The sequence below is a fragment of the Thunnus albacares genome, chromosome 18 (genome assembly GCF_914725855.1).
Source record: "Thunnus albacares chromosome 18, fThuAlb1.1, whole genome shotgun sequence".
Taxonomy (NCBI): Eukaryota; Metazoa; Chordata; class Actinopteri; order Scombriformes; family Scombridae; genus Thunnus; species Thunnus albacares.
In genome coordinates, this window is record NC_058123.1 from 24,926,657 (window position 1) to 24,954,352 (window position 27,696).

Here is a 27,696-nt window from a genome sequence, read left to right on the forward strand (position 1 = left end):
GTTTTTTTTCCTGGTAATTATCAGATCCTTCAGTACTTTATTGTTTACATTATGTTGTTTCTGTTATTGTGACTTGTAATTTTTCTTTGGTGAAGGCGATGTGCTACCCTACTAAGGAAGTCAGTCAGGAAAATAAAATGGAAGAGTTTCCAGTTGATTAAATCTAGAACTATTTTATTAGACTTGATTAAAAAAAAGTCACCCTCTATTGTTTGGTCCACATTATGGAACGTGTTTCTATTTGATGCACTCTGCGTCTGATGACTTTGTCCATTAAGAGCTACAAGGCACTTGAAAATGTGCTGCTTCCCAGAATGCACGCATTTTACACAGCGCTATGTATATACAAATGTTCGACTGGCAATGTAGAGGTGAACAATAACTCAGAATACTTGACAAGAGAGTGATTAAAAGGAAGAGTTTGGATGGAACCCAAACTGACACATTGATTTTAACATTATTCTCGTATGAACATGTCTTAAACATGCTATTTAACATTGGGGAAAAGTGTTGGTGGCCCTGTAAACCACTCACTAATAGAATGTAAAACCAAACAGTCCAGATACTGTCTGCAGTGGTTTGGGTGCAGCTTGGTGCGCTTCTCATGTATTAGCATCTGTTTTTCTAAAGCATAAATACCCAGCAATCTTTAAAAAATGCAGGTTGTTCAACACTTATCACAGTTCTGGATTTCCAGAATCCTCAAAGACTCTTCTAACTATCTGGATGAACAAATGTTCTGTCTGCTGCAAAATTAAAAAAACACTTTTTTACCCATTTTCCAAGTTGTGACTTTCCTGATCAAAAACAAAGATGGTAGCAAGACACGACATACAGTATATCCTTGCTCACTTTGTACAACGTGAAAACAAAATGTAAGTTACATTTGTTTTCCATACAAAATACCAAAATTGCATCTTTCTTCTTTCTAAAAAATGATCAAGGAGACACGGCAACACCAGCTTCCAGGATAGATAGAGGAGGTAGATAGAAGGACTTCCAGCTAGACGGAAGAGTTTTTGAGGATTCTGGAGTTAGGCATTTATCTCTCAGAAAAACAGATGCTTAGGACTGTGACTAAATAATGCTGATATAAGAGGAACTACATATTAGTGTTATGAAGGGAGGAGTGGGGGGGGAGGGGGGGGGGGGGGGGGGGGGGGACTCACTCATAACAAAAACCTCTTCAGACACATTAAAACATTATATACACTGAAATATCAGGTCTGTAGAAGCACATGACACAAACCTGCCAGGACGGGTGAGAAGGTAAAAAAAAACACAATATCATTATGTTTCTCCAGGCTGATTGAACACTTGCTGTACAAAATGTGTTGACATCAACGTCTTTCCAGGAACCTGACTGCACACACAAAGTTCTGAGAGTTCATATCAAGGTGAAGCTGCATAAGCTGTTATGTAGCAACTACATGGAAGGACTCCAGCAGTGTGTAGTCATGTCGTCACTTCCTGGTTTGACCTACAGCTCGGTGTCTTTGTATTTCTGGGGATTGTAGTATCCTCTCTTGGTCTGGTCAGCCAGCTGTCTGCGGTACTCCGCCTCATCATCTTCGTGTCCTCTTGTCTCGGAGTACGGTGGCCTGGATGGAGTCTGTGGCTCGGGATTGGAGCTTGAACTGATCACACAAACACAGACAGCAGTCATCCAACAGTTTGATGTTATTTTTTATTAGACAAATGGATAATAACTTACAATATCTTATAAAAACAACTGATGAAGAAGACTGGTGCTCTCACCCTATTGGCTGAGGACGGTTGAGGTTGGGTTTTGGCAGTTTTACTGGGATGGCGTAGATGTCTGGATGCTTCTGGGCAATTTCCAGCTGCATGGAGAGTGGAACGAGACCCAGATATGTCAGAACTAATACAAAAAAACATACCACGAGACATCTTGATAGACCCCAAGAGCCTAGAAGAGGTTTTGCAGCTGTCTCCAATGTTTGTTTCTTGTTTTTAAATACTCAAGGAATTACAGGAAATTGAGATATTTTGAATATATTATTAGATTAGTAGAGAATTGCTAAAAAGTGACAATAACACATACTCGAGCGTTTTCTGCCTCCTGCAGCTCCAGCATCCTCTGAGCTCGGGCCAGGTGGTCCATCTTCTCAAAAGCTTTAATCTTAGAGGAAATAAATAAATGTTAACATTAATATTCTTCTTTTATTGATACATGATAGATGCATCTCCATGGTATGATTCATATAAACTCACAGACTGGCTGTCAAATGAAACAGTTGAGTGATAGTGACATAGAGGAATGAAAACAGTTGAGCACCATCACAATGGACACAAATGATGAGTGCTTACAGATTTAAAGGGAGGACAACAAACATTCAAGGTAAAATGCAGACATATTCAGTTACCTGGTCACCCATTTGCTATTTCATATTAGAAGCAAGGAAAGTGACAGAAGAAGAAAATTGAATAAAAATATATTAACATATCAAAGGCAAAGAAAAAGAGGAAAAATCATTTTAAATGCTGGATGAGTCAGAAAAATCTGTAGAATATTAGCAGGAATCTGTTGTACACATGAGTTACTTTGTTGATCTAAAACAGTCATAAACAAAGGCATAATAATAATAATAATAATAATAATAATACTAACCTTGCCCAGGAAGGATTTGTTGGCGGGATCCTCCTCCTCCCCCTTCCTCGGGCTCTGCTCCTCTGACGCCTGGTTCAGACGGACGACGGGCTTCAGGGCCACAGGAGGGGGAGGCGGCTTGCTTCCGCCCGCTGCATCGCTGCTGATGGTGCTGCTGGAGTGTGAGTCATAGCTGCGTGATGAGTCAGTCCGAGTCTGAGCCCGCACCTGTCACAGGAAAGGACTGTTCAGGATATTTTGGTCCATTTGAAACCTTCGGGACAGTCTGCTTCAGCATCCTGCTCCTTCAAATTAAAACGCGTCCGTGCTCCAGAAGCAGTTTCTACATTACACCTACAAAACCAAGCCACATTTCCAATTTCTGTTCTAATTTGCCAGGTGATATTGTGATCATCAGCTTGGGATTGATTGTTTGGTTGCAGATCAAAACAATATTCTACTAGTTTAATTGTCTGGCAACAGAAACAGAAAAATATGTGAATGAGAACAACATTGTGAGTTTGTATTAAAACAAGGTGTAGGTGATGACGGAGAAGAAGGGGACAACGGAGGTTTAATGAGTTGAGACTTTCCTGCAGTCTGTCTGTTCTGCTCCTGACCAGATGTTGGCTGTGATGCAGTTTTTTTTTTTTTGGTTTTGTTCAGTGTGAGTGGAGAGCTTTACCAAAACAACCTGAAAATGTGTGAACGCACAATGTTTTCACATGTAAACCACGTTTAAAAATGTAGACACCTTACTGTGGATGTAGTCTGATTCTACTTTATGTCTGATGAGGAGTTTTTGGGAGGGAGGAGGAGGAGGAGGAGGAAGGGGGTCTCACCTTCGGGGGTTCAGGGACAAATGCAGGGGGAGGACTGGGCTCTCTGTTCAGCACCTCTCTGCTGCCTGACTTCCTCATACGAGCCCGGGGTTCAGGGTGAGCCTTCTACACACACACACACACAGACACAGACACAGGAGGGTTGACGGGGTCAGGCTATGCAAACACACACATTTTAAAAACGAGTAATTGATGGTGAGAATTAGAAGGGTGGCTGTTAAAGGGTGCATCTTCTTCCCACCTCTTCTGGCAGTACGGGCTCTGAAGATCGACTGATGGCCGACACAGGCTGGGGTTCGTCCAATGGCTCGTCCAGCTCGTTGTCAGTATAAGCCCCGCCTTCATCCGCTGTATCTTCGTAGTCGCTGGTCAGCCGGCTGTCCATGCTCAGGTAGTCTGCACTCATCGCTGACAGGTAGGACATGCGGTCGTCATGGAGATCCAGGTCCTCCTCTGAACCGTCCAGCTGAGGAGAGGAAGAGAGAGAGAGAAAGATGACTACATCAATCCACTACTGGATGTATTATTACTCAGTCAAACTCACCTACGCATGATAGAAAAGTTCATATTACTATGCCTGTTATGCAGCAGTATGTCAGTCACACAGATAACAAGACTCACCTTGCCCTCACACACCCACACAGCTCTGTCCTGCTGTTCCCGGATCATATCTTTCACACTCCCGTACCACGCGTCATTGGCTGAGTTCAGGTCGATGGTTGCTAAGCGTGCACAAAAACAACATAAGTTTCATTTTTGTACTTTAGGTTTTACTTGATTGTTGTTACTATTTGCAGTCTTGAATTCTGAAAAGCATCTTGTGACTTTTAAAAATGAATAACCTACAAGTGAAAAGGTGTGAGCAGGTCTTCCTCAGCTTGACGGACTGCTCGTACAGTTTGCGTGTGCTGCGGGTGGATCCGGGCATGAGGCGGTTCCTCATGGTCTTGACACCTTGCTTGTTGTCTGGGTTCAGGAAGATGACAATAGGGTACCACTGGGTGTAGTTCAGGGTGTCCACAGCTTTGGGAGTCACGTCCAATAAAGCATGACGGTCCTGAGGAAACAGGAAGATGTGGTCAACTGTTAGATGGTGTAACAGCATTTTCATCCTGTTAAGATGCTTTTTTTCCACCAAGAGAATACAAACCTGTTCAATGATTTGTCGAATGGTGTTTAGTCTCACCACTCCGGAGGATTTCTCACTTCCTGCATCCTTAGGCTCCGTTTCTGAAAGAGGAAATAAATTATTCACAAAGCAGAATGAAGTATATGAGCAACAATCTGTTTTTGTTGGCACTGATTCAGAGTTGGCTCACAACTCCGCCCTGTCATCCTGAAATACTTTCAATATTCAGTAAGTATATGTGTTATACAAAAAACAAATGTGTTACAGCTGTTAAACAAGCTCAACAAAGTAGTAATGATGTAAGCACTTACTGGCGATGACAAACTCGTGTGGCATGTCGTTGGCCAGTTTCTCATTCACTATGTCAGAAATGGGCCCGAAAATCACCACAGGTCTCTTGAAACCAGCTGAACAAAACAATAGAAAGAATACAAGTTCAGCCACAGACATCCTGGAAAAACACAGGACAGCAATGATATACCTCTTGTGAAACTGCACAGTCTGGTGGATAACTTTTTAGAGTACCTTCACGTAAGACCACTCTCTCATAGGCTGGGAATCGTGTGGTGACCGGAGCAGCAGTCAGGTCCTCTCGGCTCTTGCGGAGATCTTTCTTCTTTGCCGCCCTTTGACCTCTCAGCCTCCAGAAGTCTCCTCTGTCGTTGCCTGATGCGGCCCGAGCAGCATTCTGGACATTGGACATTTGCTCGGCTCTGTGATATAAAACAAAAATGAGCTTTAGTCAGAATCATGTCTAATAACCAATTCTGTTTAGTTCTAAAAGTTTCAAATTTCCACATGGTTCTTAATGATTTTTGGCAGCTGCTCCACAGCCAGGGAATTTATGTCAGCATGGCCAACACTAACATTACAGATGCACATATACCAAACCCCACAACCATCACCTGCTCTTGTTAGGGATGATTCCTTTCTCCAGCATTTGGTTGTCTTTGTCAGTACGGATTGCCAGCCAGTTGCCCAGCTTTCCATCATAAAGAGTGTCTGTCACTTTGAAGATCTCTCCTCTGATGAAAGGAAGGCTCTGGGGAGCCTCCTTCTCATACTCAAAGTGGGTCCTGATGAAGAAAGAGTCGCCTCTGCCAGATGCTAAAATGTCTTTGTACACTGAAACAGAAAGGAAAATGCAAAAAACATTATGTCATTCTGAGCCATAGGATCACAAAACATAACTAAAAATTAAACATGACCTCTCGGTACTGCAGTGGATTTGGTGTACCACAGGGTTTGATTCTTGGCCCACTGCTTTTCTCTATCCACAAGCTGTATCCGTGTGAAATTATTCATAAATCTAGAATACATTTCTATTCATGTGCATATCAATTATGTGAAACCATGAAGTGAATCAGCAGAATATTGGTTAGACATTAATTTGGACATGAAACAACAGTCCACAGGCATTGTGGTTATGTGGGACGCGTCTGAACCAGTAGGCTACCAGGGCGCACTTTATCTTTTTGTTTTTAACAATTTTATTATTCATAGCAAACAAAGTCTGTATATGTTTTATCAGCAGCCATTTATTCAACCTTGTTAAATTTTAATCTGTGGTATTCATATACATTTTTTTTACTTAATTGGTATCATGTTTAATGTTTTAATGTATTGTCATTAAACTTTTTACTTATTGTTTATTTTCATTTTAGTTTCTGGCCTAACTTTGTTTTTGATCTTGTATTATAAGGCACTTTGGGCTGCATCTTTACATGAAAGGTGCTCTACAGAAGAATTTTTATAATTATTCATGCTGCACATAGTACCTTCAGGTTTGCTCTGAGCAAGAATGGTTACATCTTCTCCTTTTGGAATCTCCAGGAGGTAGAGGACCGCATCCTCACGCACCATACCTCTGAAGTCCATGTTGTTCACCTGAGACGGACAAAACAGTCAAGAATAAGAAATGCCATTAGAAACAGTGAAATGGTATAGAATAGATGTCAATACAACCGACATACAGTTATCAGTTAAAGGTCCAATGTTTAAATCATTAATAACTTACATTACATTTAATACATTTGGAGTGATAGCAACTTCTAATCTTACCTCTGGAATATATTTACAACATGAATTATGCCTTTAATGATTTTGTTTTTCATAATTTTAATTTTGCCTTTACCTTTCATGCCTTTTGTTATCATGATATGTTTATAGTACTTTTTAATTAGTACCTACAGCCTAATTAACACATTTAGTGTCTTGTGCTATTGATTCATCTGAATGTTTTTTGCAGATTTTGAATGTTGGGACAAAAGACGCCTCACCTTCATGATCTGATCTCCTGTGCGGAGACCCTCCTGCTCAGCTGCGCTGTCCTCCTGAACACCAGCGATGAAGATACCAACATCATTTCCTCCTGCCAGCCTCAGACCCACACTATCACCTTTCCGGAAACGGACCATCACTGTGTTCGGCCTGGATGATGTGAGCAAGATTTCATCATACAGTCGCAAATGAAAGGGAATGAAAGAGGAAAGAAAGTCAAAGTCAATTCTCCAAACTATGGGTCTTTGGACAGGGAGAGACGAACAAACAGATGTGTGCTCAAATATGAATTATTATTTGTGATAAACTGACCCATATACTTCCTGGTCGTCCATGCTTGGCTTTAGAGGCACCTTAGGAGGAGCGTGAAACTTTGGGGCCACAGTGACCGCTGGTACTGCACAAACGGGAAAAAAAACACATGAAAATGTTTCACATTAACAGGTGTATTATTTAAGTTTAGGACATTCAGAAGGAGAAACTAGTTTACCTGGTGGTGTTTCTGCTCTTGGCTCCTCCCTCTCCGACTGCAACGGGGGCATGTCTTCTACGGTTCTGTCAGGACCTTTGAATGGTGTTGGCATGGCGCCCATTTTTGCCAACCTGTTAGGTGGATCCTCTCTGGAATGATCAGAAATTCAATTATTACATTATGTCTCATCTTTAATAGAGCTTCAAGAAACATTTAGTTTATAAATTGTTACTGTGGCAATTCTGATATTGGATGTGATGGATTGGCTAAGCTTCATGAAGCATGAATCGACATAATCCTGCATTATCCTGATTTTTTCTGCTGTATTTAACAACACTCGGATGATAAAATCTCTGAAGATATCTCAGTGAATATGGACTCATATTTAGATGATGAAGCCACAAAATAAATTATGTCAAAAGTTAAGAAAAACACAATCAATACATGCCTTTATTGATGAGCTTTCTAAGAAAAAATGTCTTGAAAATCTAATTTTCGATGTTGCCGATTAAGAGATTTCACCGAAGCAGACTATTCAGGAGTGGTTTGGCCTTGTGTACATGTCTGTATCTCCTGAGCACAATTAAGTTCAAGCACTTAAATCTTTAGGTGTGACTGAAGGTTTGACAACAGCTTACCTGGGCTTCTCTCTGAGTCTCTCATTGGAGGAGTGGGAGGAGAGGTCAGAGTGGTGGCCCCGCCTGTCATCCTGCGGTGAGTAGGAGCGGTAAGACTCGATCTCGGAGATATCTGGGGGGGAAAAAAAACAAAAACAATGCAAACAAACAAAAAAAACAGATTGAAAAAAATATCATAACGTTCCGAACCACGACCAAAACCAAATTTTGACTTAAGTGTCTCTGATTCCGTATCGTCTTCATGTTCAGATGATTAAAACAAGTCTAGAAAAGTAAAAAAAAATAATCATTCATTTCTCCTTGATGCTCCATTAATTTTTAAATTACATAATGTGGCTTTTTACACAATTCAAATGGCCCACAGGTCATGAAGTAGAAAAATACACCAGTGCCAGACAAATGAAGGTCAGATCACTACACTAAATGGAGAACACCCACTAATATATGCATTAGCAAGGATCTTGATCATGACAAAGAACACTGAAATGCAACAGAGAAAAATGTTTGATTATATTTCCATGAATTTTAACATGACAGCAGTAATAAAGTGCAGCACTAGCGTTACAGAGAGCAAATTTAAGTAAATGTACTTCAAGTGATTTGAACCATGCAGAGCTGAAAATCCTCTCACTCACACACACACATACACACACACAGTCAGTCCCTACTGTTGTCAGAGATCTTCACAGAGAGGGATCCTGGATGGCAGAAACCAGACAGCTGCTGTGGTGCGAACCTTAACATAATGAAATTCTGTCATATCCAATAGCAGGATTATGGTGGTGGATTAGATCACCCTGCCAAAGGCGGGTGAGCACTTTCACACACACATACACACATACACACACACATACTCACAGTCCCAAAATCGGACAAAGTGGGTCACAAGTCTTCCGGCTATTCCCCCCTCCCTGCAGATGTTTGGTGAGCGAACAATCCACTCATACCACTTATCTAGATTGGTCCCAACCAATCACAGCACTCCAGTTGGTCATGTGACATTAAAAATAGGTATAAAAGAGTGAGTTATCATGAAGGTGGAGGATTAATCATGATTGTTTGGTGGATGTCTGGTTAGCTCACAGTGCTACTTGCCTGCTTTGTGAAATATTTGCACAAACTATGTAATATTTAAATAATACTAAAAACTGACGTGTGAGTAAAACCTTTATTTTATGAAGGGAAAACAGGTTTGATGGGTAAATACAAAACATCAACAACAACAACAGCAACAACATTTCCACATTTGAGTCATATGAAGTTCATATGTAGTGGGTTAATACATGATGATGATGGCCACACGCCACGTTTGCGTTTACACTGGATAGGACCTGCTGCTTTTCAGTTTCGATTGTCTCTCACCATCGAGCTCAGAGTCGCTGTCAACCATTGGGGGGACTCGGATCAACACCTGCTGTTTGTCTCTCTGCACCACCAGCTGCAGCTTCCCGCGAGACTTCTCAATCAGTTTCCCCGCGTCGGTGAGAGACAGGTTTTCTGTCACCGTACCGTTAATCTGACAGAGAGGAGGAGATTAGGAGATGTTCAGATGCTTATCACTGCATAAAGTACCGAGACACAATGCTGCAGTGTAGGAGCCTGTGAAATTATGCATCCAAATAGTTGTTATGGAAAGAGACCGATCATGATAAAGATAATAAAGATAAGATGAATAAAGATTTGTTGCAATCCTATTCTGTCATGAAGCTCGTCCATGATTAGCACTTTGAGGAAACACGTTGACATTACCTTCAGTATTATGTCTCCTTCCTGCAGGTTTCCATCTCTGCTGGCAAGTCCTGTGCTGGTCATCTCTTTGATGAAGAGCTGACTGCCCAGACGAAGGCCATACTCTGGAAAACAAGAAAAAATATGATATAATGGTGATATAATCTCTGTGCAGTATATTACGGTCTGATTAGACTGTGTGTGGACTTACTCGCACAGATTCTGTGATCTGAAAATGAATTATTTTAGCATTGACAAGATGTGTTGTGTCAAAGTCCGCTTCCCCTTAGGGTTAGGGATAAGTCTGGGTTTAGGTTAAGTAAAGGGGAAACAGCATAAACATACTTTGACACAAACTGAAAATCTTATGGTCACAGAATTCGGTGAACACTTTCCTCTATCGGTGGTTTTCAACAATATGTGTGTATTTTGGAGAAAAACATTTCCCAAAAATTTCAATCACCATCCCTTCAAAACTATCATTACTTGTTATGTGCTCTTGATTCTTTATAAGAGATGTTGTTGCAAAGTGTTAAACGTGGAAACAGTTTCCAGGTGTAGAGGAAAGAAAATTTGGGCTGGACTGTCTTGGAGGTTTTGAGAAGTACCAACTGCATTTTGTCACCGAGAATGAACAATAACTCAAAACAAGGTTTGTTCTCACCTTCGTTGGGCCGGTTCTTGAGCAGCAGCACATTCAGTGGTTTCTCCAGTGCGTCCAGGTCCCGGATGGGGCGTGGCATAGGGATGGGCATGGCAGCGGGTGATGGCGAGCGTTCCAGGCGGTCCCTGCTTCCACTCCGCTTCAGTGGCTCATCATACTTCCTCGGGTCACTAGGGATGCGTTCGCGTCCCCGTTCGAAGCTGTGGTCGCGCCCGTGGCTGCGTCCCGGGCTGTTGTGGCGGTCCAGCGTACGCTCGCTGCGGTAGCGTCGGTCAGGGCTGTACTCACGGTCGAGGGCTCGCTCGCTGCGGTAGCGCCGGTCGGGACTGTGGTCTCGGTCTAATGCTCGCTCGCTGCGGTACCTTCTGTCCGGGCTGTAGTCGCGGTCGAGCATGTGGTCGCTCCTGTAGCGGCGATCTGGGCTGCGCTCTTTGTCCAACATGCGACCTCTGCTGCCGTCCCTCCTGTACTGCCGGTCCGGGCTGAGGTCTCTCTCCATGCTCCTGCCCCGCTCCCGCCGGTCATAGTCTCTGTCGTAGTCACGCTCACGTGTTTGATAGCCGGAATCCATGTAGCCTCCGCCACCTCGCTCCCTCTCTGGGCTATGGTCCCGCCCGCCGCCACTCCGGCCGCTGTACACACTGCGGCGGTCCTGATCGTAGTTGTAGTCGTCAGTGTAGTCGTTGTTGAAGACTCTGTCATCGGGTGACGGGGGACAGTTCATGAGATTTACCGGAACCTTCCTGGGCCTCTTCACTGTCTGTTAATAGAGACAAAGAATGTTTCAATAAAAACAAAAGATTTAGATTATAAAGATTATAAATTATGTCACTTAAATAAACACTTCTTTATTATTTACTAAATAACAAAACAATAACATGGTTCAAACAACAAACCAAATGCTTAACTTACTATTTTTGCTACTTTGCCGCACTTCCTGAGGGTCTGGACAGCAAAGGCGTGAAGGGCCCCGTCCATGGGGATGGCGTTCACCTGCACAACTCGGTCATTCTCACTAAAAACAGAGACATGGATATGAGCTAAACATGCTAAACTCAGTTAGTTATTTTAGATGTGATCAGTGTAGCAGATGTGAATGTTCAATCCATTTACATTTTAATATAAACCTTCAGTAACAGGTGGTTTTGTGTCAGTTTAAAAAACAGCTTGGAGCCTTTCTGATGAGGTTCATAAAGTGGAGAAATAAATCCTTTGATACAGTATTCTTAGAGATTGTTTTGGTGTTTTGAACGTTAGACTCTTGTAACAGGTCAGTATCAAATGTTTCAAAACAGAAAGGAAGATGAAATCCTAAAAATATTCTGGCTAGCTTTTTGTTTTTTGGACTATTAAAATAATAAAACAGGTTTTCAAATATACTGAGAATTATTTTGTCATTTTAAGGACTTTACTGATCCAAATGTCTACGAGGGATTGTTTAAGTAATATCGCTACTGAATAGGACATGAATTGTTGTCTTAACTGAATAAGAATGAATTCCACCACTTGACACAAAGCTATTTTGTTTGTCAGTAATGTAGCTTTTAAATAATTTAACTAAACTGCTTGAAAGTTTAGAAATGTTTTGTGAGCGTGCTGAGTTTAGGCATTTATAGTAAATGAAGACCAAAACAAACAAAAAACAAAAAAAAAGTACGCACAACAACAAGCCATCAGCGGGTCCTCCCTGCAGGACATCGGACACCACAATGGACGTCTCGCCACTTTCCTCATTTGGGTTGTCCCGCCCCCCTGACACCGCGATGCCAAAGCCCATCTTTGAATCCTGAGAACAAAAAAAAAAAACATGTAAATCACGTGGAGTCTCCATCTATTCTATGTCACTGTGTGTGTGTGTGTGTGTGTGTGTGTGTGTGTGTGTGTGTGTGTGGGCCTGTAATCCCTGTGGTGTGTATCAGCTCACACTGTATTATCATGGCTGAACAGTATGTGCATTGTACATGGTGATTAAAAGGGTTTTGACTCTAATTGTGATTACATGTCATGTATGACTGTGCAGCAGCTCAGTGTCTCTGAGTTCATCGTCTGTAGCTCTGTGTATCGTGTGTGTGTGTGTGTGTGTGTGTGTGTGATTAACATCCATGCTAATCCTTGGCTTCGTAATGTTCTAAAGTGTCAAGTGTGTATGAGTGTGTGCGTGTTAGTGTACACTGCACACACTAAAGATGTGCTCTTAATTTACAGACACAAGTAGCAGAGGCTTCTTGCTTCTTTGGAAATGTGTTTTGGCTCTGAGTGGTTCTACATGTACCTGCCACTGCTCCAGTTTGCCCAGATGAGATTAGGTCAGAGATTTGATGACCCTCTCTCTTTATCCCCGCCCTTCCATCTGTACTTAAAAAACACACAATTCACCACTTCCTTCTGTCAGCAGCAGATGGCCGTTGGAGGCAGAGGGAGAGTGAAAGTGCGAGCACAGAAACGAATGGAGGCAAAAATCAAGGAACACGGAAGAAGACATGAACAGTCTTAAATATTAAAAAGATGTTTGAAAGATCCTACTTCCTGTTATAAAAATCTTAGGCGTAGAATCAAATAATGTAAGGAGAAACAGACTGCTGCAGTAAGATGTCTCCAAAATGTCATGTCAGGTTGTGGGCTTTTCTTTTTTAAAGCTCGACAACAAAGTATGTTTGACGTTATCTGATTTTTGAAAAGGTTTCATGAGCCCGACAGGCTGGAGAATTTCCTCTAACCAAGAAAAAGCAGACATGTCACACTGGTATAAAGGGGTTTAAAAATGACAGAGGAGACCGTCAAGCCAAGGAAGCCTGCCAGTGTGCAGTCAAGGCATTGGTGATGGGATTAATGGTGTGAAACAGGTTGTAAATGTGTGTGTCTGTGTGTGTGTTGCTGGGATATCTGTGGTGCCCACTTCATAAAAGCACTTTATTACAAAATACCTACTTGACTTTGCCAAAGTCAGAGTTAATAAACATTTTTATCATATCGAGCTTTGCTTTGCCATTTAAAGTGTAAAATCCAGAACAGTGCCACTTCTTAAATCTCTGCCTCTGTCTTGATATCCTCCATGTTTGTTTTTGCTTTGATTCCAGTAATCTGAACAATTTAAGGTACATATAACACAAAGGAAGTTTATCTGTTGATTTAACCCCACATTTTGAGTTTGTTACCTATTTGTACAGAGTTAAAATTGATTTTAATTTAAAGAGAAAATGCATTAAAATCCCTGTTCACCTTCTGTCCATCGTCTGTTTTCAACATGCCTGCTGTATGTGGTGTTTAACATTGTTTGCCGTGTGTGCTTTACATGTTTTGTGTGTGTTATGTGCCTGTGTATTTGCTTACAACACTATATTCTGTAATATAACACTATATTTTGTAACGTTAAGTCTTGTCTGTAAAGTTATTAATAAATCAGTCTCATTAATTGATTAGTTGTTTGGTCTACAAAATGTCAAAGCCCAAGATGCAACCCAACAGTCAGCAACCCACAGATGTTCAGTTTACAATCACACAGGCCTGAAGGAACCACAAAACATTCACATATAAGAGGCTGGAACCAGGCAATTAAAAAAAACACTAATCGACACAAAAAAACAATTAATCGATTATCAAAATCGTTGCCAATAAATTTTCTGTCAATTGACTAATTAATTAATCGACTGACTGTTGCAGGTCTATTTTTACGTTTGCTCCAAAAAATGATAAAAGATGAATTTTTGTTTTTAATGCTCCTGTTATATGTGCTTCAGTGTTTGTCTGCCCTTTGTCTTTTTCAATTTTGTTTTATGTCAACATGCAGATGAAAATGAGCCATCTGGCTAAATGTGGTACATTTACATGATAATGAAGTCAATTAATGTGAATTGTCCCTGATAAATAAAGCATTTCTTCTAACTAAAAACCAGAGGACTATTATATTATGTAATGAATATTTTTATAGGGTAAACGTCCCTATTAAGCCCACCAAATCCGCTTTTCAGACATTTTTCATATATAATACCCCAATTTAAGTGCGAACATTTTTGTTAAAATGAAAGTCTAATCTCTCATTTGAAGTGTCAACAATTCATTTATTCCAATTTCTAATGTTTTTAATGTTTAATTTGTCAAAATATGGCAAAAGTCCGGTATGGGCTTAATGGGTACCTAATGTACCCTTTAAGCCCATGGGTGTTCCAAATAAGCCCACTTCATGATTTGTTGATAAATAAATATATATATTAAAAAATCTTAAGAATACAAACTTGTTCTATTCAAATCTGTAAACTCTTAGCTCTCAATAGCTATTTTCATTTTGTCTCCACTTCATTCCTATGGCCTGTAAATGGCATTTGAAATGGGCGTGACCAGCCATTTTGCTATGTTGTCAACACAGAAAAAGCTAAACTTACAACATGTCCTCTTTGGAATGTAGCCAAAAAACTATTCATGAACAAAATTAAAACTATAGTGGAAATTATTCTCAAATACTTCATCTTTCAATATGTGTTGTCATTTTGTCTGTATCTCTATCCTATGGTGTGCTGTTGGCTTTTGAAATTGGCCAAAATTTCTGGTTCAGCCAGCTGGTTGAAAGTACGAAGATGTTTTTATGAAGATTTCTGAAGACCAACTGACTGGAAAAACAGCTTGCAGATTCAATACTAATGTTCTAGGGATGGTAAATGAGTCAATTTCAGGATTTACAATTAAACAATACATTTAACTGATTTTCGAATGTTAATCACATTTAGGCTAATAGTTTGAAAACCTTGTAAGAACACATTTTAAAACCATTCAGTTCATCGTGGAGTAACATTATAACATACAGTTCATTGTGAGGAGACATCGGTCATAACATCTTGAAGCTCATTATCTCATCTTAAACTAAAACTTATCTGAAAAGTAAAGATTAGAAAAATATTGCTTATGTTAGGATAGAATATAGGGCTGTCCAGAATGAATTGACCTATTTAATAGCAGTGATATTTAAATATGGATATTAATTATCTAATTTATTGAGCTGATTCATGAGGTGAGGTTAAAATTAGGGGGGGAAATGGTTCAAAAGTCAAAAGGGACAAAATCCCCATTGAAACACAGTCAAGTGGGCTTAATAGGAGCAGGTGGGCTTAAAGGGAAAATCAGTGACTTTATGGTTAAAAGACAGAATATTTTTATTCTATGCACATGACATTAAAAAAAACTATATGAAATAAATCTATACATGGTGTGCTAACATAACATGAAGAGTATTAATTGATCATGCTGAGAAATAATTAGTTATACTCATTTATATCCACCCCAAACAGTGTGATTTTTTTTGGTAGTGTACCCTTTAAGCCCACCAGATAAAAATGTTAATTAAAAAATAAATAAAGATAAACATACACATTTATTATCTATTTAACAGTATAATAATATGAACTGCACACAAAAATGTAAACTATACATGCTTACCATGCTTTATGTCATTGCAATGAACCATACTATGCAGCTACTCTATTGATGCAGCATGTGGTCTGTTTGCTCGCATGCTAAAACTCATATTTTGATTTCAAAAGAAACAATATTTCTGATTCAAGTAATATTCTAACATATGTCTTATTCAAATCACTAATCTCTTAAATTTTGATAACAATTGAGTATTTACCAAAAATAGGAGTAGAAATATGCAAAAAATGTTATTTTCTGAGGGTACCTAAATCACCAAAGTTTTTTTGCAACTTCTTTTGGGATCAGCAGGCACATGTCACACATATGCTTCGATAACTCAATATTGACAAATCTGATTAACTTACAATAAAAAGTGTCATTTATGTAACAAGCAGCTTCATGGGAAGAAACATCAAACAGAAAAAAATTATGATGTGTTTTTTTTAAATTCGACTCAGAAGTTGCAAGTGGGCTTATATGGTACGTGGGCTTAATAGGGACGTTTACCCTAAATCTTGTGTTTCAAGTTCAGAGAAGCCTCACAGACTCTTGCGGACTGTGTTTTTCTTAAACAAGGTGAGAGATGTTCTGGAGGACACAACAAGGGAGAGAGGCAGCAGCAGTAGCGTCTCCTTTAAAGAGACTCTGAACAAATAAGAGAACAAAAAGTAGATGTAAAAAGCGAGTGACAGCTGTGGTGGGGTTGGGAGTCAGGGGTCACATGCCTGAAGCAGAGGACCTTTTTGCACTAAATCTGCTTTTCTGGCTTCAGAGAAGTGCAGCACGAGACAATGAGCTCATCATGGTGATTAACTAAGCTCAACTGGTTTGCTCTGCTCACACAGTCGTACACGTGTTTAATATTAACAACAATGTGGGACCTGATTCACTTGGCTGCTGGCAGAATGTGGAACAAATGTGACAAATCCAAATGTAACAAAGTATTATTACTTGTAGTATCAGTGGCTCAGAGTGTTGAAAACATGTACGTACCTACAGCTGGCATTGAATGTCTGGTCAGATCTAATCCTGTTTACTAATTCAATCAAACAGTTCATGATTTAAATCAGAACTTTGCCAATGTTTATTTAGGCAAAGTTCTTGACACTTGAGAAGTTTGTCTTTTTTAATTTAATAGAATAACATGAAACATCTCTCAAGGTAAGATATAGAAAAATATTGGTTTGGCTAATGACAAAAATTGTCAAATGACAGTCCTAAACACAAGTTGGCAGACTCAAAACTTGTAACCTAGGCTATCCTTTCTCTCTTAGTATATTCATTTTGTAACAACATTAAATTTAATAGCACCAGAAATCATAATATTTTGAGAGATTTGGTGTTTTTGCTTGATAACTGACAATCAACTGCCACTAATTGTATAAAAGTTTCTGTCAACTGATTGATTGATTAATCATTTCAAGCCATCTCAACCACAGGAAATGCAGGGCTGTAGTCAGTATTTCAGATATACAGCACAACCTCACTCAACACATTTTTTAATTGAACCAATCAATCTCATATATATTTTCTTTACTCTATGAATGTAAACCTGCATTAATTGATTGTTTTTGGCCAATTGGGAGCATTGCAACAAGTTGTGAACACAACACTGACCCCACACTGAGCAAACCCGGAGCAACACTAGCCTTCATTTGGTGTCATGTTTGTGTCCACCTGAGGAATCAAAGTCTCACATTCACTGTCCTTCATTTCTTTTTTGGTCTGCACCAACTCTTGAGGGAAATACTTTTCTCTTTAGCTGCTAAATGCTCAACTTTCTTCACTGTCTAGTTGCTAACTTTGTGTTTAGTGCTGGGTAAACAGCTTACATTGGGTTTTAAGAGCTTTATCAAATATTCATTCCCCTTTATTTCACTTAATTCAGATTTGGACATAAAAAACTTGATGTAGGTTAACTTTCTGTGTTAGTTTTTCAGCATACTGGGAGCTCATCTGACAAAACTAATTCATCATAATTCTGAAAACCAAAATTAAGAATTGTTTCATAATTGCATAAGTTTACTCTGGCTGTCATTAAGCGGAAAGGGGAATATCTGTATCATCTGTATTCTGGGCGTTCTTTGCTCTTTTAACTGTTGGCTGACTGAAATGTGTCAAACTAATAATTCAAAAGCAGTGTGTGTGAACCACTGGGGTTAAGAGCCCGGCTTTATGCCTATAATGTAAATAATATAGACGAGATGTGGTGCAGATGGACTCACCCTCTGCAGGGTCACGGTGTACTGCTCCCACACTGTCTCCTCCATGACCGGGTTCTGTGAAGAGAAAGGAAAGATTACCATGGGTGGTTTCATTCCACTGAACAGATTAATAATGTATTACGTGATGTAACAACAAAGGCAGTTCATTAGCCTGTGCTTTTGTTACACAACCAGGAGCTCCCAAAAGAACAATGACATTCCTCTGCTGGGCTATTTACAGGTTTGACTTAGAAACTCGTGTTGATTAAAAATTAAATAAACATCCATTAACTTTCTTTAAAATGCACTTCATAATAATTAAGGATGAAAGCGCCTGCCAACAGGTTACATAAATCAACATTCAACTGTAATACCTGCTTCACTTCATGTCAGTTAACAACCAATACAGTGACAACACAGAACAGTCTCCAGCAGCAACTAACAGTTTTATTATCATTTCATCTTTTATTAAAAATAATCAATTTTGCTATTGTCAAGACTAATGAGAAATGCCAGAGCTCAAACTGATGTCTTTAAATCAGTTTATCTGACTGTCAAAACCCCCATAAAGTATTTACAATTGCATGAAACACACAGAAACAACCAAATCTTTGCAAATGAGAAGAAGAAAGAAACCAGTAAAAATTTATTTTTAAATTAGTTTCCTGTTAAGCAACTAACAAATGAATCAAATCTGTGTATCAGTCCTATTGAAGTACAAAGTTACCTTTGTCAAAAATATTCCATCATGCAAGACAAAGTGAAAACACACAGATCATACCTCATTTTCTGTATAAACATGTACCACTGAGTCCATGAAAAGGTGTGGATCTGACAAACTATTTACAACACCCTTTACCTTTAACAAACACCAAAATTAATTTTGATCCCAAGTGATCATTTTTGTAACAACTAGTTACTTTTCTGTAAGTTTGGATCAACTCAACTCAAACCATTACACAAACACAACAACACTGACAAAAAGACACTCGTGTCCATAACAGAACCAGTCAGGTGCAGCTGCCTGGCCGAGCCACTTGCCCGTCCACTGATCTGATCAAATCTGAGCCATCATAGCAGAGTCGCACTCACGAGTCCCTGCAGGATGCGTATGGTCTTGACCGCGTGGGCCCATTTCCTGTGCAGGCTGAGGATGGTCTTCATCGTTGGCTCTCCCCGTCTCTTCCTATCCGCGTCTCTCCCTGTTCACCGCCAACGGTGGTCTGGCAGACTGATGTGCACTACTGCCTCTTCCATGGCCACAGCTGCACAACCACCAGCAGCTCTCTCCCTGCATCTGCCCGCCTGCCTGCCTTTGACGTAAGAGGGATTCTGCTGGCCTACATTCAGCACAAATCCCACCGTCTGCACACAGTGTAAACATACAAACACACCAACTCCTGCACAGGCACGCGGTGATTAAACTCCTGAGTGTTCATCCACAAACACAACAAATAACACAACACATTTTGGGCTTGATGCCCGCTCAGACCAGAACGTATATCAGACACTCCTCAAAAGTTTTACAGATGTTTCACACATCTGCAAAGACAAACCGACACCAAACATGCCCAGAGTGCAAATCTGAGTTGTGTTTGGGATTTTAAATTGTTGGGGGGTTTTTTGGTAACTAAAGTACACAGTGAAATCTATGTGCCTCTGACATCTCAGGCTCAGGCTTAGTGAAATGCCGGCACAACTTGGGTTGGCAGCACACCTAGTATAACCCACTTTTAAGATCTTCTGGCAGAAAGCAGATGACCAGCAGCAGCAGCAGGGAAACAGCAGAGAGCTGACATGACTGTGTGAATGAACATTATAGAGAAAAGAATAGAAAGGTTTTGTTTTGGCACTGCCATTAAACTATTCTTCTCAGATCAAGTGCAACAAAAATCTGAAGAATTTTCTTGAAATCTCCAAACAATTAACAAAACACACGACTGCTCACCAGCTCGACAGGGTCGTGCCTGAGGACTGCAACAGAATAAGTATATTTTGTTTGTATGCATATTTAGTATTTTTGAATATTTAGTTGTTATGCTCAACTGAGGTGGAGAGTTTGTTGTATCAATAAAGATAAGAAGCATAAAGACACTGCTGCTTCTCTTCTTGTTCATTTGTCTTTACACCTGAAAGGCAAAAACAAACTGTAACAGAAGAGAACGCTGTGTGAGTAGAGGAGACACATTATCCAGTGAAACTAAGATAATTACTTAGCCGGTGGGAAGCAGCAACAAGAGACTTTGATGCACTAAGAGTTACAGTTGCAGGAAGAAGAAGAAGAAGCAGCTAATGAAAAAGTGCTTTGGGTAGACCAGACCGGTTTAATCAGACTGTCTTCTTGTACAATGTGATATGATTGTGATGGTTGTTTGCAGGCAGGCCTGCTGGATAAGTCGTAGTCTCCTGAGTGTGGGCCATTACATAACAAAACACAAACACATTTCCACTAATGAGGAGAGAAGTTGAAATACTGGGTCATCCTCACAGGACGTGACTTAGAAAACAAATTATTTAGAGAAGGAGTCGAGTCTTTTTAAAAACAGAAACACGGGATGCGTCTGGAGATCTTAGTCCGACTCAGAACACTGCATTCAAAATCAAACATTATACAAAATCTCTGTTGTTTTCTTATTCTCTGATTGTGTAATAGGATTCAAATTAATTACTGAATAGGAAAAAACGTTTCCACTATACAAATTAATTTCATGTCCATTTCATCTATTGCTTTTCTTTCCTACCCATTGTTCGGTTTTTCTTTGATGACAAAAAATAAAATAATAATAATTATAGTCACGTCATTTGATGGTGAAATATCTATTACAAGCCAAAACAGAATTTATACCATATAGGATGTTAGAGTCTTGGTAATATAATAAAATATTTTCACTACATTTAAATGCCAATCAGAGCTCCTCAGGGCCTTAAGTGATGTTGAATATCTTGTTGTTTTGTCCAACCAACAAAACAGTTTATAATAATACAAATGCAGCATATCCTCACACTGAAGAAGCTGCAACCAGAAAATGTTTGACATTTTTCCTTGAAAAAGGAATATTATTGTTTACTAATTTTCTGTTAACCAAAAATTAAAATTAAAATTTCAGCTGAAGTTCTCAGTTTCTTTCTTTTGCAAGTATGACTGAGTACTGGTTGAAATGTTTTGATACTGGTTTCAGCGCTGATACTCAGAAAAACTGCTATGTTTTATGAAAGTGTAGACAAAATGTGTCAGGATGCCATAATTAACATAAGTCCCAAATAAAAAAAATGCCATTTAATTTATGTACAGTAAATCAGAAGATATGACTGACTGACTGTTATATTTTTCCCTACTTCAACACACAGAAGAAGAATGCTGGTTCTTAACTGTGCAGCTACAGATCTTTGGCTTCTAGATAAGACAGACGTAACATACTTTTGTTTAATATGTGTTTGCCTGAGAGCAGTTTGTGAATGTCTTGGGGGGGAAAAGTGTGTGTGTCACAGCCAGTGTTTACACATGAGGATCCCTGTCTGCCCTCCTGCTGGAATTCAAATGTCGTTTAACCCTCATCTCAACATATTTAACATATAAAGGACAACACACTGGGGTTCCTGGGGATACCAAGAATAAACTACAGTAAGAAACAACCATCATAGCAAAATGTTTGTTTGTTAGCTTATTTCTTCTCAAAACATTATTAGTTATGTAATTAATGGCATCTGAAAAAACAGATTATTAATATTTTAGGAAAGTTAGTTAAATTTGCATATTGTATAACACAAAAACACATACTTTTCTTTAATACAAATTGCAGCTTTTATCCCCGGTACAATCTTTCCACAAAGCCTTCAAATTGTCTGAGTGCACCAACCCCCCTGATAGTGTGTGATACTTTAAATTAGGACCCATGGTGAACATGAACCCAGGACGCCAATACACTGGTATTTTTAAAAGCACTAATTAAAACAATGATATGAAGTAATGAAGAACAAACTGATTGACAAAGACATGAAAAATTGGAATGAAAGAATAAATCACCTGTGAGATATGACAAAAAGTAAACCTCTGCCGTCTGCGGGTACCCAGTCGGTAGGATTAAGATTAAACTCATAACTACCCAATAATCCAGCAATAAACAGTCTGAATATACTGCTGGCTGCTGCTGAACACAAAAATTGTACTTGTCTGCCGCCTACTGGCGACAGAGCTGCGTTAACTGACACCGTCAGGCACCAGTACAACAACACATCAATACACGTAGAACTAACTGAAAAAGTTAAGTCGTTTTAATAAATTTGGATATTTGTTGCTGTGAGTTTATAATCTACTACAGACTCCATCACGGTAAACTGTTGCTGGTTGAGAAATTCAGAGGATAACATTTAAAAAAGGAAACAACAATGTTGTTTTGACCACCAAAGGACAACAGCGCGCATTACAAATAAGTCCATTTGACCAAATAAACAAAAAAACCCCGATAAATTTAAAGGAGTTATCGGGTCAAAACAGCCTTTAAAACTGGATAAATTAACTTTTACCGTGTTTCTACTTAGTAAACTATCCGTTAACGTTGATGTAGCTTTCACAGCAGGTGCAGCAGGAGGCAACAGGCTTCAACCTACTTTCAGTCCAAAGCATAAACACAAAATCACTGTAATACGAGAATACCAATGCTATTATCTGTCGACTTTTTTATTTATCAAAACTTTGAATTTAGCTGTGTAAGTAACGTTACTTACGGTGAAATACTGAGTTGCATATCTGCTCAGGGAGAGCAGCCCCCCTCCGTTCACTGGCATCACGCACTTTGAACTGTCTGCTGTTGAAGATTATAACTAAAATATGTCTAGTTTGATGTTTCCAGTCGCGTATAAGCCAAAGTTTTCAAAAACTGATACTTTCAAAGTGTAAAAAGTGTAAAAATCTCGTGTACTTCACTTTAAATATCGTAGTTTACTAACTAAAAACATTAAGTTTAGACATCCAGGGCAAAAATTAGCGCCGAGTACTCCTGGCTCGGGTCAGATTATACCAACATGGGAGCAGAGGGGGGATTTAAGATGAACATCAACTGTGATAAATGACAGCAAACTAAAACAAGTTTTTACGACATCAACCTCGCTGGCTTCGCAGAACGATTTATTTGTTTATCAGCAATAACGAAACGTTGATAACATTATAGATACATGTATAGAGATGAATTGAACCTAATACCGCTGAGATGGATCCGTCCAAAATTCGCATTGATTTTTAGGGAGCCTGCTGTGAGGCTCCCAGACACACTGCACAATAACAGATTGTATACAACACACCGGAGAAAATAACAGATATATAAAAAGAATCTGAGTACATAAAAGAAATTCATTTCAAATGCATTTTAGGTTGAATAAAACATATTTGGCCATATTCAGAGAAAAACAAATTTAGTTTAGCGTGTTTAAAATATTCAAAGCACTGACAAACAAAGTCAACAACACAAAACAGATGAAACCGATACACATAATACTCCTAAGCTGTACCACCAACACTTTTGACAGGACAAAATACAGTTTCTGATTTATCTATCTCTTAATCTCCTGCCTCCTTTTACTCAGACCGTGGCAAATACACAACATGGCTCAAAGTATTTGGACACCCAAATATTACCGCCAGTGTGATTGTTAAACATGTCATGCACATAAATATGCTGCTATAACAGCATCCCCTCTTCTGAGAAGGCTTTCCACAAGATGTTGGGACCTTGCTGCAGGGATTTGCTCCCATTCAGCCACAAGGGCATTAGTGAGGTTGGCCACTGATGTTTTGGCGCTAAGGTCTGGCTCGCAGTTGGTGCTCCAGTTCATCCCAAACATGTTGGATGGGGTTGAGGTCAAGGGCTTTGTGCAGGCCAGTCATGGGCCAGTCATGTTATTTCCACACAAAACTGGGAAAACATCTCCTTATGGCCTGTTTTGTTCATGAGGGTATTGTCATGTTGACAGTGGAAAGGGTCCCCAAACTTGCCACAAAGTTGGAAGCACACTATTGTCTAAATTATAATTGTATCCTGTAGCATAAAGATTTCCTTTCATTGCAACTAAGGAGCCCAGACAATGAAAAAGCCCCAGACCAAAAGGACACAAAAGTATGTGGACACGCTATAGAGCTATGTGAAAAATGTAAGGCTCTTATGTATGAGCAGCCGAAGCAAAGGTCTGGAACAACTAGACAACCCTGTGCAGCTGTCCCACAATAACCTATTGTTGTTTTGTTTGTATGTGTGTGTGTGTGTGTGTGTGTGTGTGTGTGTGTGTGTGTAATACTATCCATTCAAGCCTGCCTTTATCTGGTATTTTATCAGCACGAGACAAATCACAGATAAGAACACCAGCTGACCCTGAAAATGTCCAAAATCCTTAATACCATGTACCATTGAATTATTTCTTTTCAATATCTACCCTTTAAACAAATGATAGACTCTTTTCTGCTGGTAAAAGGGACAACACTTTATCCACATCTTTTAATACTAGAGCAGCAATGCCATACAAATGAAATAACGACAATAACGTTTCAGAAGTATTCAATCCTATGAGATCAGCTAAGTAAAATCACAACAGTTCCCATTGACTGAAATAGGCCTTAAAATAGGCCATTCTAATGCAAACAGCCTCACTAGACTGAATAATTTGTGTCATCGTTAAAACAATGAAGCTTCCGGGATGTGACATGTCTCTCTGGTTAATCATCATCCTGGATGCAGGAGGGGTCACTAGAGCGTACTTTTATTCAAATCAGGGAAGAGGACAGAAGTCTGGGAAATAGTGAGTCACTAAACCTCATATCTCCAAATAGTCAGAGTGTCAGGAGACAAGCAGAAGATAAAATATCATGAAATTTTCATCAGGAGAGAAAAATACAATATCACCAAAATGAGACGGACCTGTGGGGTCTTCAAATGACATCTGCGACAGATGACACGTTTCCATGTCACTGTATTCAAAACTAAAACGAATACAGTATTATAAATGCTAATGCTTAAGTTTTAATAGATTAGCATATTTAAAACCAATGAAATACAAGTGCATGTATGTTGGCTTCAAACATTGAAACACCGCCACCACACATACAGTGTAGAGAGACACAACATCACTCTGAAAGCTCAGCATCAACATTCAGCATCATGAAAACAACGTACCATCATAATAGCCGAGTAGCTGCGTGAAGAGAGGCGGCGCAGATACAGGTACTTGGCTTCTCTTGACCAACACAACTTGCGGTTGGATTTGAGTAGGTCAGTGCTGGTCTGGTCAAAGCAAGGCTGGTCCCTGTGTAGACAGAGAGAAACACAAACTCTTGACTACTAGTGTGTTACACATTCTAATAAAAAATAATGCAATAAGATCCTTTAAATCCTATCACATATACTCTGTAGATCTTTGCTGAGAGAGAGCTGTGTGACATGTAGTGACATGAGTACCGCATTATTACCCATAATATTAGGGTATTTTTACAATGCATGTGTGAGCTTTAAATGTTTAATTTTAAGAGTAGTTCTGAAATGTTAAAGAGGCACCTCACTGCCTTAACACATAAAGGAAGCTTGACATTTAATATTTTGTACTGCTTAGCCAGTGAACACAGTCGTATAATGCCTTCCAGAGATGTTTGTCAAGGCTGAGGAAATAACCCTAATGATGTCATCGGGGTTATCTCAGTTTTCAATGGAAAGTCTGCGTTACAGAAGATATGGGCATTCACCAGGCAGGAAGGGTCAAACCAGGGACATTACTGTTCTTGTCATCTTAACTTGTAAGTCAAAGGGTCAACCCTTTTAATATCATTTATTTGTCAGAGGCAGGAAAATGTGAAAATGTGCGGATTTGCTGCTTTTCTCAGTTTTCTATCATTGTTAATTGACTACGGGTTTTGAAAACCAATGAGGACGTCACCTTGGCCTCTGGGTTTTTGTGATTTAAAAAGTAATGCTAGATCAGAGATGCTAGATGTTTCACAGAACTAAGCCATCTGTTCACGGTTCTGAGTAAAGCCAGATTCACCTGAGGAGACCATGCACACTCACACAGATACAACTGACTATAGGTAATACTATAATCTGCAGTCTACCTTCAAAAGCAGCATCTCTGACCTGAACACTAACAACATGTTTCAACATGTGGTGTTCTCTGCTGAGCTGACACAACTTTTTTTCTCAACTTCATGGCAGTGAGTCAGAAATGAGTACCTAATGCATTCAGATGGACTGACTGGATACAGTCAGATACTGCAGTACTGTGCTGTGAGTGAGGAAAGCAGATTGCCTCTGCATGACTAAACCTGCTGCCCTTTACACATTAAGCACAGACTTGTAGATTCAGTGAAAGCACGAGGAAGGGCTTGGTATCTTTGGTTACACCTAAGGTAATCTAAGACTTAACTCACTTCTTTCTAAGACAAAAAAGAAATATTTTGTTTTTCAGATATAGGGTTGGGCATGGCCGGATTAACTGAATGTTTATGTACCCTATCACCTCCAAGTTCCCATTAAGGGGCATTCAAACTATTCAGTATTGCACTTTATTGCACTTTATTTTTTTAAATAAATATAAAAATAATAAATAAAAATAAATTAGATCAAAATAACTGAGATCATGTTGCTGTACTGATTGTTAAGATGCATGTTGTGTAGAGAGTGATCAATACTAAAATGATCATTCATCATGGTACTTTGAGAAACAGATCATGGGCCTTTGACAGAAATCATTGACTTGTATCATCATATCACATGCACTTCAGTAAGTCGTTTTCTCCAGACAGTTGATTTCTTAACTGTCATGTGAACAAGAAACCTGCTTTCTGTAATCAGAGTATGGGATTAAAGAAACCTGGCTTCCACAGGTAGATTTTACTCCCTGGAGAACACCAATCTCTCTGCCATGTATATGTGTAACCAGGTTTCTAATCAGCTTTTTACAAGTAAGCTTGTGCACAATAACAGGCTGCAGACAGAGAAAGCATAGCGCTGAGCAGCTGGATGAAAGGAGAGATCATTACATGGAGCGAGGTGTCCTCGTATCTAAAATAATAGAATCCAAAGTCTGACTGAAAGTAAAACAAACAGTAGCCTGTGCCTGTAGATGTCTAAATAAGTCAGTTTCAACCATGGAACATTTGACTGTTAAATTCAGACAAATTCGCACTGTGAGGAAGAGCTCCGTTCTGCCTGTCTGACACAAGACAAAACAAGAGCATCATTGCGAAAGGGAATGCATAATTGAAAATAATATTTGATTTATCGCCCAGCCCTATTGCACTTCCATAAATTTGGGGGACTCACAAGAAATATTTCAAGAGGAATGTTCGAAATCCATGCAGCAGAAGCCAAGATATCCTGACTCTTAGTCCATAGTACAGGTCAAGATCCAAAAACAGTGGCCCATATATGCTCCATTCATACAGTGCGACTCATGCCTGCATCTTTTAAACTCCATTGCCTCAGTTTGTGACACAGGATTTCTGTGAAACAATTTACATTGGCACCAAAACTCAGGTACCATATTGGCACTAGTGTCAAAAAATCTCAAACAACACCCAACACTATTTAGACCAAGCCTCTGTTCAATTAGTTGGAAGTACTCTAACACTGAGGTTCAGCAGATTACATTTTACCTGCCTTACAGGTGATGCAGTTCACTAAACTAACATCACTTAATGTCCAACTGAAATCACATTTAATCATCCCTTTTTGCAGTCAAAAATAATT

General features: G+C 39.4%; 1 protein-coding gene across 3 annotated transcripts in view; it reads right to left on the reverse strand.

The window, feature by feature from the left end:
• Positions 1–1,042: 1,042 nt before the first annotated feature.
• The window catches only part of tjp2a (tight junction protein 2a (zona occludens 2)), a 36,846-nt gene continuing 10,192 nt past the window's right edge, over positions 1,043–27,696 (reverse strand). The window contains exons 2-25 of one of the 3 annotated variants that reach the window (XM_044332852.1): positions 25,132–25,261; positions 17,993–18,046; positions 12,026–12,150; positions 11,277–11,379; positions 10,365–11,124; positions 9,722–9,825; positions 9,335–9,488; positions 7,973–8,084; positions 7,353–7,483; positions 7,175–7,259; positions 6,862–7,012; positions 6,361–6,469; positions 5,488–5,707; positions 5,108–5,295; positions 4,894–4,989; positions 4,604–4,683; positions 4,300–4,510; positions 4,075–4,175; positions 3,695–3,919; positions 3,454–3,558; positions 2,633–2,839; positions 2,066–2,143; positions 1,759–1,844; positions 1,043–1,637 (exon numbers count right to left, since the gene is read on the reverse strand). In XM_044332852.1, the coding sequence (XP_044188787.1) occupies positions 1,481–1,637; positions 1,759–1,844; positions 2,066–2,143; positions 2,633–2,839; positions 3,454–3,558; positions 3,695–3,919; positions 4,075–4,175; positions 4,300–4,510; positions 4,604–4,683; positions 4,894–4,989; positions 5,108–5,295; positions 5,488–5,707; positions 6,361–6,469; positions 6,862–7,012; positions 7,175–7,259; positions 7,353–7,483; positions 7,973–8,084; positions 9,335–9,488; positions 9,722–9,825; positions 10,365–11,124; positions 11,277–11,379; positions 12,026–12,150; positions 17,993–18,046; positions 25,132–25,137 (3,648 nt within the window). In that variant the 5' untranslated portion in view covers positions 25,138–25,261 and the 3' untranslated portion in view covers positions 1,043–1,480. Of the gene's footprint in view, positions 1,638–1,758; positions 1,845–2,065; positions 2,144–2,632; positions 2,840–3,453; positions 3,559–3,694; positions 3,920–4,074; positions 4,176–4,299; positions 4,511–4,603; positions 4,684–4,893; positions 4,990–5,107; positions 5,296–5,487; positions 5,708–6,360; positions 6,470–6,861; positions 7,013–7,174; positions 7,260–7,352; positions 7,484–7,972; positions 8,085–9,334; positions 9,489–9,721; positions 9,826–10,364; positions 11,125–11,276; positions 11,380–12,025; positions 12,151–17,992; positions 18,047–19,063; positions 19,810–22,696; positions 22,973–25,131; positions 25,262–27,696 lie in introns of those variants that run through there. The other 2 variants (XM_044332851.1, XM_044332850.1) reach the window with 2 other exon arrangements.